This window comes from Phyllostomus hastatus, unplaced genomic scaffold (assembly GCF_019186645.2).
Source record: "Phyllostomus hastatus isolate PE091 unplaced genomic scaffold, TTU_PhHast_1.1 phas_contig_551, whole genome shotgun sequence".
Taxonomy (NCBI): Eukaryota; Metazoa; Chordata; class Mammalia; order Chiroptera; family Phyllostomidae; genus Phyllostomus; species Phyllostomus hastatus.
In genome coordinates this window covers 2,608,753-2,626,903 of record NW_025333909.1, presented here as the reverse complement: position 1 = coordinate 2,626,903, position 18,151 = coordinate 2,608,753, and the positions used below count along the sequence as shown (strand labels likewise).

Sequence of the window (18,151 nt, the reverse complement as noted above, 5' to 3'; positions counted from 1 at the left end):
TCTAGAATTACACCACAGCAGGTCATTTAACAGCGATATCTGGAACCCAATCTATTTTGGATTAATGATACTTCCCAGAGCTTAAGTATCTATTTTAATGACTAAAAAGTACAATAATTGAAAAGAAGATTTTAGCACATAAAGTATGGTACATACTATGGAATATAAAGAATGGCTGAAGGGTTTTCAGGAACAACTACAAATGACACATGGACAAAACCAACCGGGATAGAATGGGGGTGGGGGGAAGGTGGGGATAGATGGGGTGGGGGAGAGGTGGGGGGAAGAGGCAGAGAACTGTACTTGAACAACAATAAATTTTTTTTTAAAATAAAGAATGGTAAGAAATGAATGTGTTTAAAAATATTATGTAACACCTGGCTGGTATGGGTCAGTGGATTGAGTGCCAGTCTGTGACCCGAAGGGTCACCGGTTCGATTCCCAGTCAGGGCACATGCCTGGGTTGCAGGCCAGGTCCCCAGTGGGGGGGTGCGTAAGAGGTAACCACACATTGGTGTTTCTCTCCCTCTCTCCTTCCTTTCTCCTGTCTCTAAAAATAAATATGTAAAATATTTTTAAAACTGAAAATATATATGTAACAAATACTTTTATATAATATAAATTTATGCTAATAAACTGAACAATATCTTCATCGTTGTGAATCCCCCAAATGTGCTGGAAAGTAAACTTTTTTCCCCTACCACTGTCACTTAATTTAATTCCAATATTTTTAAGGTTGCATTTTATTGTTTTTTTCCATTATATCAATTAAAGCATGAGATATGAAATCCACACACAAACACATACAGACAAAAGTAGGGTGATTACCAGGCAGAAAGTGGGGTGGGGGCAGGTAGAAGAAGGTAAAGGAGGGATGAATGGTGATGGAAGGAGACTTGACTTGGGGCGATGAACACACAGTACAACATACAGATGATGTGGTATAGAACTGTACACCTGAAACCTCTATAATTTTAGTACCCAATATTGCCCCAATAAACTCAATAAAAATAAAATCAATAAAATAATTTTCTCCTAAAAAAGTCAGTTTTCAATAACAGTTCTATTATTTTGAGGCTTCCCTTGCTTAAATTCCCAGATGTAAAAAAATGTTTTCTAATGCACATTCTTTAACAGAAATCCTTTTCGCTCACTTTTTCTTTAGCAATCTGATCCAATATCCTGAAATTGGGACCACAGTAACTCCAATCTCCACACAGACACATTTTATCAACTGTGAAAAGCAAGGCCCCCAGTCCTATCAGGCATACCTGAGGTAGAATTTCAAGGAGCTGGTGATTGTCTTAATGTCCCAGTCACTATTATGAAAATCAACATCTCCTGGACATTTAGGATCTATTTGACAAAAAAAAATAAAGGGGGGGGGGAGAAAAAAAGTTAATGTTCCAAAGATCTTACCTTTTACCCCTTTAAAAGAAGAATAAAGTGCATCAATTAAAAGATAGTTACTCTAAACAGTTTTCAAGAAATGAAAACTTTACAAAAAATGTATTTGATGTCTTCAAAATTCCCTTGGATTTATGTCAGCAAGGCATGGAAGGAGCTTGGAAATCATCTCTCCCATTCACACAACAAGAAAAAAGAAGTATAACAAGCAAAAAATAAACTTGGTTTAGATCAGAGGACTGAGGTCATACGTAGGGTGAACTACTATCCCCAAAACTGAAGAGGTAGACAGGCATATACAGAGAATCAAAACTCACTAGAGTAGAGGCCCAAGAGCAGAAAACTCCTTGGAAACAAATAGAGGGTTAGGAAAGCCTGATCTGTAACTGATGAATTGCTAGAGGCTTGGTGTGGACAAGTTTGAGATTGAAAAGTTCTACAGGTGCCTAGTCCTAGGGGAAAGGGACCCCATACTTTGGTGAGTTTTACCTCCAGGGGCCCTATCAAGTTCTCACAACGAAGATCTGAGAAAAATCTCTCATGTTCTCATGCTTCTGAGAGGAGGAGAGAAAAAGCAGCCTTTTAAATAATATGCACAGAGTATTTCATTCTTCTACACAAGCCCTGCCCTCCAGAGAAACTATTTCACCAGACCCGAATATACTGGGGTTTTACCAGAGCTTAACTGATCTAGGAAAAAGGAAATTCTCAACTACAGACCAGCTTCCTTTCCTGTCTCTTCTAAGTAGGAAAACCAAAACAAAACTGAGAAGCACTTGTGAAGGTCACAGGCCAGGGGCACAGGCTCACTAAAAGACTAAGCTGTAATTAGAGGACTGTAGAATGCTACCCCTCTCCTGATACCTTACCACCAACCACATCAACAGGCTTCCTGGATGATAACATGGAAATATGACTAAAATAACTATGCTTCTCAGATAGTATTTAAGAAGTCTCTAGGGAAAGCCAAAGAAAACAGGGGAAATAAAAACAAGGGCACCAGAGGTAAGTTTGGCCCCTGACCTATAAATACAGCAAACAGTTAACCCAGACTAGACCCTAGCCAGATAAACAACACATCACACTTAAGGTCTGTTTACCTCAATTCCTTTTACCCATTATATCATGTCTGGCTTGTAACATAAAATTACAAGAGATACTAAAAACAAACAAAAAAAACACATAATTTGAAAACACAGCAAACATCAGAACCAGACAGAATATGAAAGAGATGTTGGAGTTATCACACTGGGAATTTCAAACAACTATGATTACTATGCTGAGGTCTATAATGTAGGCAACATAAAAGAGGAGATGGATAATATAATCAGACAGATGGAAACTATAAGAAAAAAACAAAAGAGAATTCTAGAATCAAAACCACGGTAATAGCCGTGGCTGGCATAGCTCAATGTACTGAGCACCAGCCCGCGTACCAAAGGGTCACTGGTTCGATTCCCAGTGAGGGCACATGCCTGGGTTGTGAGCCAGGTCCCCAGTAGGGGGCATGCAAGAGGCAACCACACACTGATGTTTCTCTCCCTCTCTTTCTCCTTCTAAAAATAAATAAATAAAATCTTTTTTTAAAAAATGCGGTAATAAAAATGAAGAATTCCTTCACTATGCTCATCAATGGACTAGACACAGCCGAGAAAACAATCAGTGAGCTTGAAGAAATGTTAACAGAAACTTCCAAAATTAAAATGGAAAGAGAAAAAAAAGAATGAATAAAAACAGAATATCCAAGAACTCTGGGACAATAACAAAAGGTATAGCATACATGTAATGGGAATACCAGAAAGAGAAGAAATAGAAAGGAAACAGCAGAAATATTAGAAGGAATAAAGAGGGAGAAATTTCCCAAAACTGATGATAAACAACAAACCACAGATGCAGGAAGCGCAGAAAACACCAAGCAGAATACATACTGAAATATCTACACCTAGGCATGTCATATTTACACTAAGTATCAAAAACAAAGAAAAAATCTTGATAGAAGCCAGAAGAAGAAAAAAAATAAACCTTACCAAAGGAGGAGCAAGGATAAGAATAACATCACACTTCTCTTCAGAAACCGCACGAGAAGAGAATGGAGGGAATTATGTAAAGTGTTAAAAGAAAAGAATACCAGACTGAATTCTGTACCCAGTGAAATTATCTTTCAGAAGTGAAGGAGAAATACTTTCTCATTTAAACAAACATTGAGGAAATTTGTTACCAGTACGCCTGCCTTGCAAAAGACATTAAAAGAAGTTCTTTATAGAGGAAGCTATAGGTCAGTAATTCATATCTACATAAAGAAAGGAAGAGTATGAGAGGAGGAATAAATGATGGTAAATAAAACCTTGAATTTCGCTTATTCTTAATTGATCTAACAGGTAAAAGTTGAAAGTAATAGGAACAAGGCATTCAGTGGTTATAGCTTATAGATAAGGGAAATGAATAAAAACAACGTTATAAGGGATTAAAGAGAAGACCTAGGCGTACTCTGCTATAAGGTACTAATACTACTTGTGTAGTGATATATTGTTATTTAAAAGAGGACTCAGGCCCTGACTGGTGTGGCTCAGTTGGTTGGGCATTGTCCCACAAAGGAAAAGGTTGCTGATTTGATTCCCGGTCAGTACATGCCTGTGTTGCAGGTTGAATCTCCAGTCAAGGTGCATACAAGAGGCAACCGATCCATGTTTCTCTCTTGAATCAATGTTTTACTCCCTCCCTTTCTCCCTCCTGCCCCCTGTCTCTAAAAGTAAATATATAAAAATCTTTTAAAAAATAAAAGAGGACTTGGATAAGTTGTAAATGTATGTTATAAATGCATGGGAAAATGCTAAACAAGGTTTCACAAAAAAAGTATCATTGATATGCTAACAAAAGAAACAACTGGAATCGTACAAAATACTCAAATCCAGGGAAGGAAGAAAAAGAGTGGAAGACAAAAAGAGAAACAAAGAATAAGGATAATGAATAGAAAGCAATAAAAGATATGACAGATTTTAATCCAACTGTAACAATAACAATTTGAAATGTCAATGATATAAATATACTGATTAAAAGACAAGAAGTGTCAGAGTGTATTAAAAAAATCAAGACTCAATTGTACATTGCCTACCAGAAATCCACTTTAAATGTAAAGACACTTATAGATTAAATATTAAAAAACAGAAAGATATACCATGCTAACACTAATCAAAACAAAGCAGGAGTAGCTCTATTTATTCCAAACAAAGCAGACTTCAGATCGAGAAAAATTATCAGGGATAAAGAAAGCCATTACATAAAAAGATTAATTCTTTAAGAAGACAACAATCTTTGCCAGGTATACAAGCAACAACAAAGCATCAAAATACGTGAGAAAAAAAAACTGATATAACTGCAATGATGTGAATCAGCTATTATTTCTGGGCACTTCAACACCAGATTCAACAGGCAGAAAATTAGAAAGGATATAATTGAATTGAATTGGACCACCAATAAGCTGGATGTAATTGACATGAATAGACCACTTCATCCAGCACAGCAGTATACACATTCATCTCAAGTCCAGATGGAACATTCACCAAGATAGACCACATTCTGGGCCATAAAATACACCTTAACAAACGTAAAGAATAGCAGTCATGCAAAATCTGTTCTCTGATTACAATGTATTAAACTAGAAAGCAGTAACAGTAAGATATCTGAAAACTCCCAAAATACTTGGAAATTACACAATACGCTTCTAAATAACATGTCAGTCAAAGAAATCACAAGAGAAATTTTAAAACATTTCAAACTAAAGCAAAATAAAAATACAACTTATAAAAACTTGTGGGGTACAACAAAAGCAATGCTCAAGGAGAAATATATAGCATTGTATACATATATTAGACAAGTAGGAAGAGCCAAAATCAGTACTCTAAACTTCCACCTTATGAAACTACAAAAAGAACAAATAAAACCCAAAGGATGCAAAAGAAAAGAAATAATAAAAATTAGAGCAGATATCCATGGAATTAAAAACAGGAAATCAATAAAGAAAATCAACAAAACCAAAGGACAGTTCTTTGAAAACATCAAGAAAATTGATAGCCCTTTAGCTGGGTTAATTGAGAAACAAAAAGAGAAGAAACAAATGACTAATGTCAGAAATAAAAGAGTGACATTCACTACTGATCCCATGGACACTGAAAGGGAAATCAAGGGGTATTATACGGAGCTCTATGGCTATAAATTGGACAACCTTGATGAAATGAACCAATTTCTCCAAAGACACATTCTACCAAAATTCACACACACACACACAAAATAGAAAATCTAAATAGATTGATATCTATTAAAGAAATTGAACCAATGATTAATAACCTGTCCAAACAGAAAGCATCAGACCCAGATTTGTTGACTCATAAATCCTACCAAATATTTAAGATAGAAATTATGCCATTCTTTGCAGTGTCTTCCAGAAAATAGAAGCAAAGGGAGTATTGTCTAACTTATTCTATGAGGCCAGCATTACTCTAATACCAAAACCACACAAAGACATAACAATCAGGGGAAAACTGCATGGAATATCTCTCATGAATATAAATGCAAACATTCAGAACAAAACATTAGCAAATACAATACAACACCGCATAAATCCCACAACCAATTGGGATTTATTATAGGTATACAAGGCTGATTAAGCTTTCAAAAATCAATTCATGTTATACATCACATTAATAGACTAAAGAAAAATATATATGATCATGTGAATAGAAATAGAAAAAGCAAGTGACAAATCTAATACCTAATTATAATAAAAACTCTTAGTAAACTGGGGGTGGGAGAGAGAGAGAGATGGAGAGAGAACACAACTTGATAAAGAACATCTATTAAAAACATACAGCTAGCATTATACTCAATAGTAAAAGAGAAAATACTTCCTCCTCTAAGATCAGGAACAAAGTGAAAATGTCCTCTTTCATCACTCCTATTTAACACTGCAGTGAATACTAGTTAATGAAATAAGAGAAGAAAAGAAAAATGAAAAGAAAAGGCATACAGACTGGGAAGGAAGAATCAGAACTGCCTTTGTCCACAGATGAAATGAACGCCATCACAAACCATCAACAATGACAACAAAATTCCTGGACCTAAGTAACTGCAAGGTTGCAGGGTACAAGGTTAATAAACAAGTCAACTAATTTTGTGTATAGCAGCAACAATTGAAATGTGAAATGAGAAACATAACATCATTTACATCGGCACCCCAAAAATGAAATTCTTAGATATAAACTTAACAAAATATGTACAAGAGCTATATGAAGAAGAGTATAAAACCCTGATAAAATAAATCATAGATCTCTATAAATGGAGAGATATTCCATATACATGGGTAGGAAGTCTCAGTATGTCAGTTCTTCCTAACTTCATCCATACATTGAATGCAATCCCACTCAAAATCCCAGCCAGTTACCCTGTGGATATCAAAAACTAACCTGAAAGTTTATATGGAAAGGCAACAGATAGGCAATGCAATATTGGGGAAGAAGAACAGTCTCAGCACTAATACTATCCAACTTTAAGACTTACTATAAACCTACAGTAATCAAACAGTAAGTGAGTGCCTTGGTTCAGGCTATGATGACAAAATACCAGAGACGGAGTGACTTATAAAGAGAAATTTATTTTTCATAGTTCTAGATGTGGAAGTCCAAGACCAAGGTGCCAGCATGGTCAGGGTCTGGTGAAGACCATCTTCTGTGTTATAGCCTGCAGGCTTCTGACTCTGGAATCCCTTATAACAGCATTTATCTCATGAACCCACATGACCCCCCATCACCTCCAGAAGAGTCCATTGACTAACATCATTAATTCTGGGCAGGGAGGGGGTCAAGATTCAATATGAAGTTTAGGGAAACACCTTCAGACCACAGCACTCTACCTCTGCTGACTCCTCAATTTCATGTTGTTTTCACACGTAAGATACATTCATTTCATCCCTACATTTCCAAAAGCTCATTCTTCCCCACATCAATTCGAAAGTTCAAGGTCAAATGTCACATCTAAATATCATCTAAACCAGATATGAGTGAGATCATTCATCTTGAGGAAACTGCTCTCCACCTGTGAACCTGTTAAACAAGTTAGGTGCTTCCAAAATACAATGGTGGAACAGGCACAGAACAAACACTCCCATTCCAAAAGAAAGAGGAAATAAGAAAGGAATAACAGGTCCTTGTGCATGTCTAAAAGCTTAAGGGCCCACTGGGGTGGGGCTCCCTCCTTCTGCACCCACTGGGGTGCTGCTTCTGCTCCCAAGGTTTTGGACGGCCCCACTCCCATGTGTTTGTCAGGCACAGCCCACACTTCGGCTCTCCTGGGTTAGAGGTCAATGCGTGGGGTTCTCCCAGGCAGGAACTGCAGACAGGTGGTTCGGCTAGTCTGGAAACATGGTGGCAGCCCTGCTCCCACAGCTTTCCTGGGCATCACGCTAGTGGGGGGCTCTCTGTGATGGCTGTGGCCATCACAATGACCATTTGCTTCCATACATGAAAATATACATGGAGATAGCCACACCCACATAACTCTTACACTCTGCATCATGGCAGAGAAGCCACTATGGCAATGCCCCCAAAGGTTTACTGCCTGCACCCTCCAGAGGGGCAACCACTCAGTCTGTGCCTGTGTGTCTCCAGTACACCTACAGAACCCTTTTCTCCCAGAACAGTGTCTGGCATATAGGAGGTAGGCTTCATCTTTTGCAACGGGAAAAGGCAAAGGAATCCTGGCTACAGGAATCAACCTTTCAATTGCTGGAATGAGAAGGATATATCCTCCAATATAAAATGGAGATTGGTGTGCTCTGAAGCACACTGCAGCCTTATTTGTGTAAAATCTTGGCCCCATCCAAGGTCTGGTTCACTTTCAGTGAAAGTTCAGTGGCCATCAATTTAGCCAGGTGTCTGTCCTATTGAGGCTCCTTAATTGGCAATTAAGTGAGTCCATCCACCCCAATTTTACCTCACTTGATTGTAAAGCACATGTAGCTGACAAGATTATGATTCTGCATTCCAATTACTTCTCAGAGAATGCAAATTCCAGCTTTAGATAGCCTAATTCTTTTTTGAAAAAAAAATATTTACTTATTTTTTTATTGTTGTTCAAGTACAGTTGTCTCCATTCTCCCCCCACCACTCCCTCCAGCCCCACCCAGCCCCACCTCCCACTCTCAATCCTACTCCCCTTTGGCTTTGTCCTTGTGTCCTTTATACATGTTCCTGACAACCCTTCCCCTATTTTCCCCCATTACCCCCCTCCGCTCTGACTACTGTCAGTTTGTTCTTAATTTCAATGTCTCTGGTTATATTTTGCTTGCTTGTTTGTTTTGTTGATTAGGTTCCGCTTACATCAGACACTTCTCCAAGCATGACATACAAAGGGCCCAGAGACATATGAAAGGATGCTCAGCATCACTAGCCATCAGAGAGATGCAGATTAAAACCACAATGAGATAGCCTGATGCTTATATACATCTCCATAACATGAGAGCATTTACAGAGGGTTATCTGAACAACGTGCAGTCCATCTCCCCCCTAGGTTGGTAACTGGACTGCTCTTTTCCACCCAAATACAATGCCTGACTCTGACTCTGTGACTTACCACAGTAGCGTCTGTTGGAGAAATTATTTTTCCCCTTTTTTACCCATTTGATCTTGAAGGTTTGGGGCAAGAACTCACATTGATATCTTACAAACCCAAATATGACTCCTGTTTGTCTATAATGCAATAGACCAAACAAACTGAAATGTTATCAGGTCTAGGCAAAGTCGATGTTCAAAAAAAGGAAAATACCCTGATGAATCAAAATACAAGCATCCTCCCTGGAAAAAACATTTACTGTGAGAAAGATTTTAAAACTTTGCTGATAGAAGTTGTCAGTATGATTGAAGGCGACTGCAGTGAAATTCAAATAGTAATAAAGATAAAAATCATTCTTAGCCTAGTAATAGAAGGATATTTCTTCAACCCAATAAATATCTACAGTAGTGCACTGGCAAATGACTAATGGCTATGTTGGCTCGGGGAGGAAAAAAGCCTTGGTTTGTAGCATTTGCCAATTTCCATGGTATGGGGCCGATTAAGCTATCAACATGATGTTAATGAACTTGAAGCGGCGAAAAGAGGTACACGGTAAGGTCTTATAAGCCAGTATGAGCTGCCGCCAGCACCACTGAATGTGTCTCAAATGATCAGTACATGCCACAATTAACGGTGAAACACTGAAACTCAGGACCAGAAGCCAGAAAGGAATCCTGCTTTCACCAGTATGATTTACCATTGAGCCAGAGTGTTTGGACCAATGATTCTCATGGAAACATCTGAGAAGCTTTTAAAAAGGACAATGCCCAGGCTCTGCCTTACATGAATTAAATCAGAATTTAAGGAGCTGAGTCTTGATTTTTTAAACTCTACTGGTGACTTCAATGAATAGCAAGAGTGGTGAACCACTGGGCTATCTAGTGGAATTAAATAAGAAATAGAAACAGAAAAGGTAATAGAACTAAACAACAAAGAGCCAACTACATGTTCTTGTTAGAAAAAAAGAGTAATCATTATTTAACTATGACATAATTGTCTACGTGAAAAACCAACACAAACAACTAAAAATTTGTTACAATTCACAAGAAAGTTTATTAAAAAATTTCTGGTCAGAAAATAAAGATACAAAAAATCATAAACATCCTATATACTAGCCACAATCAGTTCAAAAACTTGATCAGAAAGAAACAATGAGACTTTGTGTGTTATTTATATAATCAAACCTAGGAATAAAGTGTCTATAATTATTCAGGACTTATCGAAAGAAAAGTATAAAACATAAAAATAAAATTTGCATAAATAAAAAATACTGTGATTCTAAATAAAAAGACTACATATTGAAAATGTATCAACTTGGTTCCACTTAAGCTTTAGATTTAATACAATTCATATCAAAATGCCAACAAACATGTTTTCTAGAACAGGATACAATATGTCTAAAGTTTACATAGAAAATGAACTAGCAAAAGTAACAAACAATTTTTTAAAAAAGAGTAATTGTTGAGAATTTGTGCCACTTAATAGTGATACTGTCAGTATTTAACTATAGATACTGATAAAAGGAAAAGGAGCAAAGCAGTAAGACATTGAATTTAATAAACTGGGAAGCATAAGCCTGTTTGCTTCACCAAGAAGCTACAGCTTTTCACGCTCCAGGGAAACACAGCATAGTGCTCTGCCAAGGGGAGTAACACCACTCCTCCCCCCGACCCAGATTATCGGAGGGGCACAGGCAGAGATGCTAGACTAGAGGCCTGTCAGTTCAACTAGGGGGTTGCAAACCATCCAAAGCTTATGAAAGCTTGGGAAGTTGAATGGTCATCTTGAGAAAGCACCTGATTCATCCCAAAAGCAAACTCCTGCTTATAACCCTAGAACAAAGAATCTCTCTCTCTCTCTCTCTCTCTCTCTCTCTCTCTCTCTCTCTCTCTCTCTCTCTCTCTCTCTGTCTTCCACCTCCCCTCTCTCCCCGCAACCTGGAAACACACTTATCCCATGAGCTCACGTGTTCTCTATCGTTAGCTATGTGGCCTTAGCGGCACCAAAGCCAGTGACCACATGGACTCTGCCATTGTACTGGAGCAGCATGGAACAGGCCAGGCTAGCTGGATAGAGACTGAGAGCACTTAGCAGCTGCCTGTGGACTCCAAAGGACTAAGCTTTAATATGAAACAAAAACTCTGGACCCTGGCTTTTGAGTTGGCACCACTGAGGACAAGACTGGACTTTTTCCATGGCGGATGGACAAAGGTAGAACACTGGGAACTCAGGAGGGGAACCCCCTTAATTTCACATCATCAATAAGCCACACCGCAGAGCCACATCCTTCCATGCGGGTCTTGGGATTTTTTTTTTCCTCTAGATATTGCAAAACTCATTTTCCACTTATAACAATAGAAAACTGATTAATATGCTAGTCATACTAGTACAGGAATAGTCAGACCCGTGGAAAAAAAATGAAAAGCTCATGAAAAAGATGATCATGGTAAATATAAGAACTTAATATGCAAAAAAAGCAGCATTATAAGTTAGTGAAAAAAGAAGACATGTTCAATAAATGGAGCTTAGAAAGTTAACTACTTGTGAAAGAGTAAGATAGACTCTTATTTCACAACCAAACAATATATTCAGTGTCAAATAAATGGAAGAGTTAAAGGTAAAAAATAACCTTCAAACAATTCACTGAAAACACAAGTGAATTTTTCTAAGCTCTTGGTTAGGAAATGACTTTCTGAGCATAAAGGAAATGAAGCGTCCAGTGCACTCTGGAGCACACCATGGATATGTTACAAGGCCAAAAAGTTCCAGAAACTGGCAAAGAGATGACCACTCAAGAGCTGTACTGGGATCATGATTTGAGGGGGGAGCATGCAGTGAAACTGTACATGTCCCAAGTTGGCATACAGTCAGGGGCCACACAGCATCGGAGTCATGGGGGAGCTATGTAAAATGTGGATCCTTGGATCCCAAGACAAGAGATTGGCTCACTGGGTCCAAAATAAGGTCTATGAGTTTATTTGTTTGTTTGTTTAAGCATGTTTTTTTAAAGATTTTATTTATTTTTAGAGAGAGGGGAAGGGAGGGAGAAAGAAAGGGAGAGAAAGATAGATGTCAGAGAGAAACATGGATCAGTTGCCTCTCACATACCCCCAACAGAGGACCTGGCCCGCAACCCAGGCATGTGCCCTGACTGGGAATCAAACCTCTGACCTTTTGGTCAGCAGGGCAATGCCCAATCCACTGAGCCACACCAGTCAGGGCCTGTTTGTTTTTTAGTAAGAGCTTCTCAAAGGTGATTCCAGAGTCAGATTGGTTTCCTGTCCTGTAATGTGACCGATAATAAGATTAAGAGTAAAAATACTCACATAAATATCTTGTCAAAGTTATAACCACTCCAAGTGAGGGCACAATGGTCTTTGCCTTACTTTTAGAGGCAAGAAATAAATGTTTTTAAAAAACAAAATAGTAAGAAAGGTACAGCAGGTCCTCTAATACACATGAGTCATGTCAGAGTGTCCAAAGTAATCAAGAAAAGTGATATTACTGTGAAAGTTCTGGATGAATAAATAGTAAGATCAGCTTTGATTACTTGCAGTTGATAAAACTGATCAAGTGAGAGAAAGAGAGAGAAGTGACTAACAGAAATTATAGGCAGAAATGAACCCGTCAGGCTCTGACACAAGTCATGAAGGCAGTAATGACTAACGTGAGGACTGATCAATTTCAACAAGGAACAGGCTCTTGCTCATCCCCCTTCTTTGGTTATAAAATCCAGGCATGTCATCAGACTAAAGGAAAGCTGAAAGAAAGGTCACTTGTTTTGTTATTGCAGTTTATAAGGCATGTTTGTCACAGTGAAAATGGTGAAGGGATTAAGCAGCACAAATTGCTAGTTACAGAATGGTCATGGGGAGGTAAAGGACGGCGCAGGGAATATAGTCAATAATACTGTAATAACTATGTATGGGGCCAGTACTTGAAATATCGGGGGGACCACTCTGTAAAGTACATGACTGTCTAACCACTATGCTATACATCGGAAACCAATGCCAAATAGCATTGACATAAACTGTAATTGAAAATGAAAAAAAAAAAAAACAAACAGGAAAGAGTATTTGGTTGCAGCAACAAAGAGATATGTCATACATTTAGTTTTAAATGGTAAGACAGAAGAGACCCTACAAACAGAGGTTGAAAGTCAATTCCATAGTGAGGAAATACAGCTGTTAAAAGCCCTTCCTCCAAGGGTTTTGAGATTGTACTCTAGAGAGGCTGAACAGCCTCCTGTTGACCTCAATGAGCACCTAGAAACGTGCAGTGACAACAGATTGCACAATATATTGGGTCACGGACATAAAGTGCCTTATAAGTCCATGAAAAAAAACAGCAATCCATCCATAGAAAAATAAACATTATAAACTATGGCAGTGGGAGACCTTTGAATATTTACTAATGAGTCATGGTCCCCAGTTCCATCAATCAGCACACAGTGGTCATAAATGCCAGAAATGGCCACTCCGGTGCCTCCCAGCTATTTCGGTCTTGGTCCACACTATATATGTAGGAGAGAGAGGGGCTACCCGAAAAAAGGTGAAGGCTACGTCACTCAGCAGCTTAAAATAAACACTGCAGTTTTGGGACTATAAGACGTACCCCCCCATACACAATTTAGGAGGAATAACGGTTGTTACTGCTGCTGCTGAGTTCCGTTTATATTTACATTGGTGAAGTATTATGGTATGTACGTTATTAAATGTTTTACCACATTTTTTGCTTCAAAAATTTTTTTCCTATTTTCGTCCTCTAAAACCTAGGTGCGTCTTATGGTCCAAAAATACGGGACATCTGTGGCCTACTGGTTTTCCCTGGATTCAAATTATATCAAGATTATTAATAATATTTGTAGCCCTGACACAACAGCCCTGCTTTGGCAAACCTACCCAAAGAATATGTTGGAATTAACTCATCCATAAATGTATCTTCACAGAAAGGGAAACCAGTGAAATGTTCAACAGAAGAAAATGATCTGACACATTTTGGTTCTTTTAGCTATCGTAGTAATACATAGGCACTAAAATCTTTGAAAAGCATTTGAATTGTATGGGATGTGCTTATGTCAAGGTACTGATGGCCATGAAAACCTAAACCTTCCTCATTCTCCCTAAAACAAAATAGAAACACTGGAAAAACTTAAAAGGACACAAAGCCATGTCCTCCGCATAAAAAAACAACAACAAATTACTAATTACTAATTACTTGTAAGTAGGAAAATAAACACCAAATCCCAGTGAGGTATCACTCATATTCCCCGTCCACTAACGTTTGCAGAGAGCAAAAGTAATGCTGGGAAAAGTTCATTCATGAGAAATGAAGGGCTTAGGGGACTACGATTAATCTAAATGCAGCACCAGAATGAGAGAATCCACACAAAGGGTAAAATTACTGCAAAAATGGCCAGGGTAGATCCCAGCACTTAGAGAAGGGTGTTCTAAGCAGTCTTCCAAAGGCAGTCTCTTAAAGGTATTGCTTCTAGAAAAGATGATGGCAAAACATAAGAGATGCCCTTTGGAGATTGAGTCGACAGAGACACGAAGTAAGAGGAAAATTAAGGAAGGAGCAAAGATCTATGAGGCAAACGGAATCAATATCTGACAAAGTAGCTTCCAATATGAAAAAGCATTAAATGAGACAAACGGTACTTTTTAATGCCGAAAGCCATACTCGAAATGAAAACAGAATAGTTGTAAGTATCTGTGCCTCAAATAGCATAGCAACCAACTCAAAGACACAGGGTACAAGAAGACAGCAATAGAAACACAAATAATAAGAGACTAACATACCATCTTCATTACACAACAGATAAGGTAAACAAAGAACAAGTTAGGATATACGAGGTCTACATAACAAAATCAATAAGGTCATTCTTACAGACACACAGAAATATCTCATTCTCTTGCGCTTTGTTTTATTGCGCTTCACAGATACTGTGTTTTTCACAAACTGAAGTGAAAACTCTCCACCAGCAAAAAGATTATGACTCACTGAATGCTCCCACGATGGTGAGCACTTCTAAGCAACAAAAGTATTTTAATTGAGGTATGTACATTGGTTGTTATACATTATGCGATTACACACTTAGGAGACTATAGTATATACAGTGTAAACATCAGTTTTATATGCACTAAGAAATCAAAATATTCATGTGACTGACTCAGTTGAGATGCTTGCTTTATTGTGCTGGTCTAGAACCAAACCTGCAATTTCACTGAGGTATCCCTGTACATCAAATAATAAACCCACGCCTTTATGGTCAATTAATATTTGACAAAGGAGGCAAAAACATACAATGCATAAAGACAGTCTATTCAATAAATGCTGTTGGGAAAAATTGGACAGATACATGCAAAAAAAAAATGAACCTTCACCACCTTCCTACACTATACGCAAAGCAGATTAAAGACTTAAAAGTTAGACTCAAAACCATAAAAATCCTAGAAGAGAACATAGGCAATAAAATCTGGGACATTTCTCATAACAATATTTTTTTCTAATATATCTCCTTGGGCAAGGGAAACAAAAGAAAAAAATAAACAAATCGGGCTACATCAAATTAAAAAGTGTTTGCACAGCAAAGGAGACCATCAACAAAATAAAAAGGCAACTCACTGACTGGAAGAACATATTCACTGATACATCTGATAAGGTTAATGTCCAAAATTTTATAAAGAACTTATAAAACTCTACATCAAAAAATGCAATTAAAAAATGGGCAGAGGACCTGAATAGACACTTCTCCTTTCTTTTAATTCCATTTATTCATTTTTAAAGAGAAGGGAAGGGGGGGAGAAAGAGAGGGAGAGAAACATCAATGTGTGGTTGCCTCTCGCATGCCTCCACTGGGGACCTGTTCCACAACCCAGGCATGTGCCCTGACTGGGAATCAAACCGAATACCTTTTGGTTCACAGGTCCATTCTCAATCCACTGAGCTACACCAGCCAGGGCTGAATAGACACTTCTGCAGAGGATATACAGATGGTCCATAGACGTGTGAAAAACTGCTAAACGTCACTAATCATCAGAGAGATGTTCATTCAAACCACAATGACGTATCACCTCACACCTCTCAGGATGGATATTATCGATAAATCAACAAAAAACAAGTACTGGCAAGGATGTGGAGAAAAGGCAATCCTCATGCTACTATGTGGAAGCTGACCCCACAAAACAGAAATTGCTACAGCAGTGTTAATTAAGTGCCTTCCAAGACCTCCCTTGGGGTATGCCACTTGCAGAGCTAATTGGGTGGTGCTCTGTCGTGGTCTGAAGGCAGCCCCCAGGTGTGTTGGTTCTGGGGCCTCTTGAGAGGGAACCTGGTGCAGGTCAATATCAGGCCCTGCCTGTGACCAGCCCTGGGCTACCTGTTAGGAACTACAAAATGATCCATGTTTGGGAGCTGCCTGTGCTAGGCTTCGGTGTGTGTGGGAGGAGACAAATGTGTACCATGGCTAGCTGCCAACACTACTAGGTCTGGGACAGGTCAACAAAAGGCCCAAGGCACTCCAAGGCCCACCACCGCGTGCCAGCTACCTGTTAGGTTCAGGCACTGAAAGAGCCTCAGGTGGTACTCGAGTTGCACGAGGCAGGTTCTGAGAGTCATCAGGTAAGGGCGTGGTGGTCATCAGATTAGTACAGAATGAAACTCTGCGCCAGTCCTGGGCGCCACCACTCATCAAGTCTTAGGGTTCACCAAAGCCAGCCACCACCTGACTGAGGTCTGGGGACCTTTGTGGTGGGGTGGGGTGGGGTCTCAGCAAGTTGTCAGGTAGAACTAGTAGAATTCATAAGGCCAAAGGAGATGAAGATCTGACCCTGTGGATCGGGAGCTTATCACAGGAAAGTTGTTGGTGCCTGCTGGGCACAGGGAAGACGGCCCTCATCCTAGAGCTACACAACTCGGTTTTTCCTCTGTCTCTGACACCTGAGCTTGCCTGGAATTCCTCATGAGTTTTTTAAGAAAAACTGCAGTATGAGTGTAGGCTGGTTACTGCTGGCAGAATCTATAGCCATGCATGAGTTGGTGAGTTGGGAACTTGGAAGTCACTGGTGTGGTGCTAATTATAGCTCCCCAAGCCCATGGCATTTGGAGGGAGTGCTTAACCCAGGAAAGATGGCATTCTTGGATAGTGAGGGAGAGGGACTCAACACAGGGAATTTGGTGGCTGTCCCTCCAGCCCTCTGCCCAAATCCACACAATTCAGTGTCTTCCTGTGTGACTCTGGAACCTCCCAAGTCACCGTCTTTCTGCCAGAGCCCAGGATGAGTACCTGTGAGCGAGAGTTCATGTGCAGGCCCTTTAAAGAGGATGCCTGGGTTTCCACAGCCTTCTGTCTCATCCGAGTGGATGGAACCGCAGCTGATTTTCACAGCCTGATGTTATATGGGCTCCTCTTCCTGGCACTGGTGTTCTGGGCTGGGAAGCCCAGTATGGGGCTGAGATCCCTCACTCCTCAGGGGAGACCTCTGCAGCTGCCATATCTTTCCTGATCCTCAACTGCCACACGTGTGCATGGGTCCAGCCCACTTCATGTCTCTGCCCCTTCTATCAGTCTTGACCTGCCTTCTTCTGTACAGCCTTACTTGTAAGACTGCTGTTCAGCTAATCTTAAGACGGTCATCCAGGTTGATTGTTCAAAAATTGAGTGGTCATTCTGATGTAGTCATGGGGAGAGGGGAACACAGCCTCCACCTACTCCACCATCTTGGACTGAACCTTGTTTTTCTAAATAAAGTTTTATGAGAATACAGTCACTCACACTAGTTTTTTTTTTAAAACTTTTCCATATTGTTTTATTCTTCAACAAAAATATCTGTCTTAAAAATAGAAGAAAAGTAAATTGACGCCGCTTACGTTCATCGTTGGCCTAGGCTCCTCTGGCAACATTAGCAGACACATGTCTATGGCCGCTCTCTCGCTACAGCAGCACAGCAGCAGGGGAGTTGAGACAGAGACCATATGGCCCTCAATGCCTACACCATGTGCTCTCTGACCCTTTGCAGAGTTTGCCAACTCTTGTAGTAGCTCATTCACTAGAATTGCTGTGTAGTGTTTCACTGTGCCAATTTACAGCATGCTGATAGACATTTTCATTTCTTCCATTTTGCACTATTTAAAACCTCAC

General features: G+C 39.3%; 1 protein-coding gene across 5 annotated transcripts in view; it reads right to left on the bottom strand.

The window, feature by feature from the left end:
- Window positions 1–18,151, bottom strand: part of OPHN1 (oligophrenin 1) — a 253,859-nt gene that overhangs the window by 77,391 nt on the left and 158,317 nt on the right. For all 5 annotated transcript variants that reach the window (XM_045847507.1, XM_045847511.1, XM_045847508.1 and 2 more), the window contains exon 16: window positions 1,272–1,356. In XM_045847507.1, coding sequence (XP_045703463.1) covers window positions 1,272–1,356 — 85 coding nt within the window. The remainder of the gene's footprint in view (window positions 1–1,271; window positions 1,357–18,151) is intronic.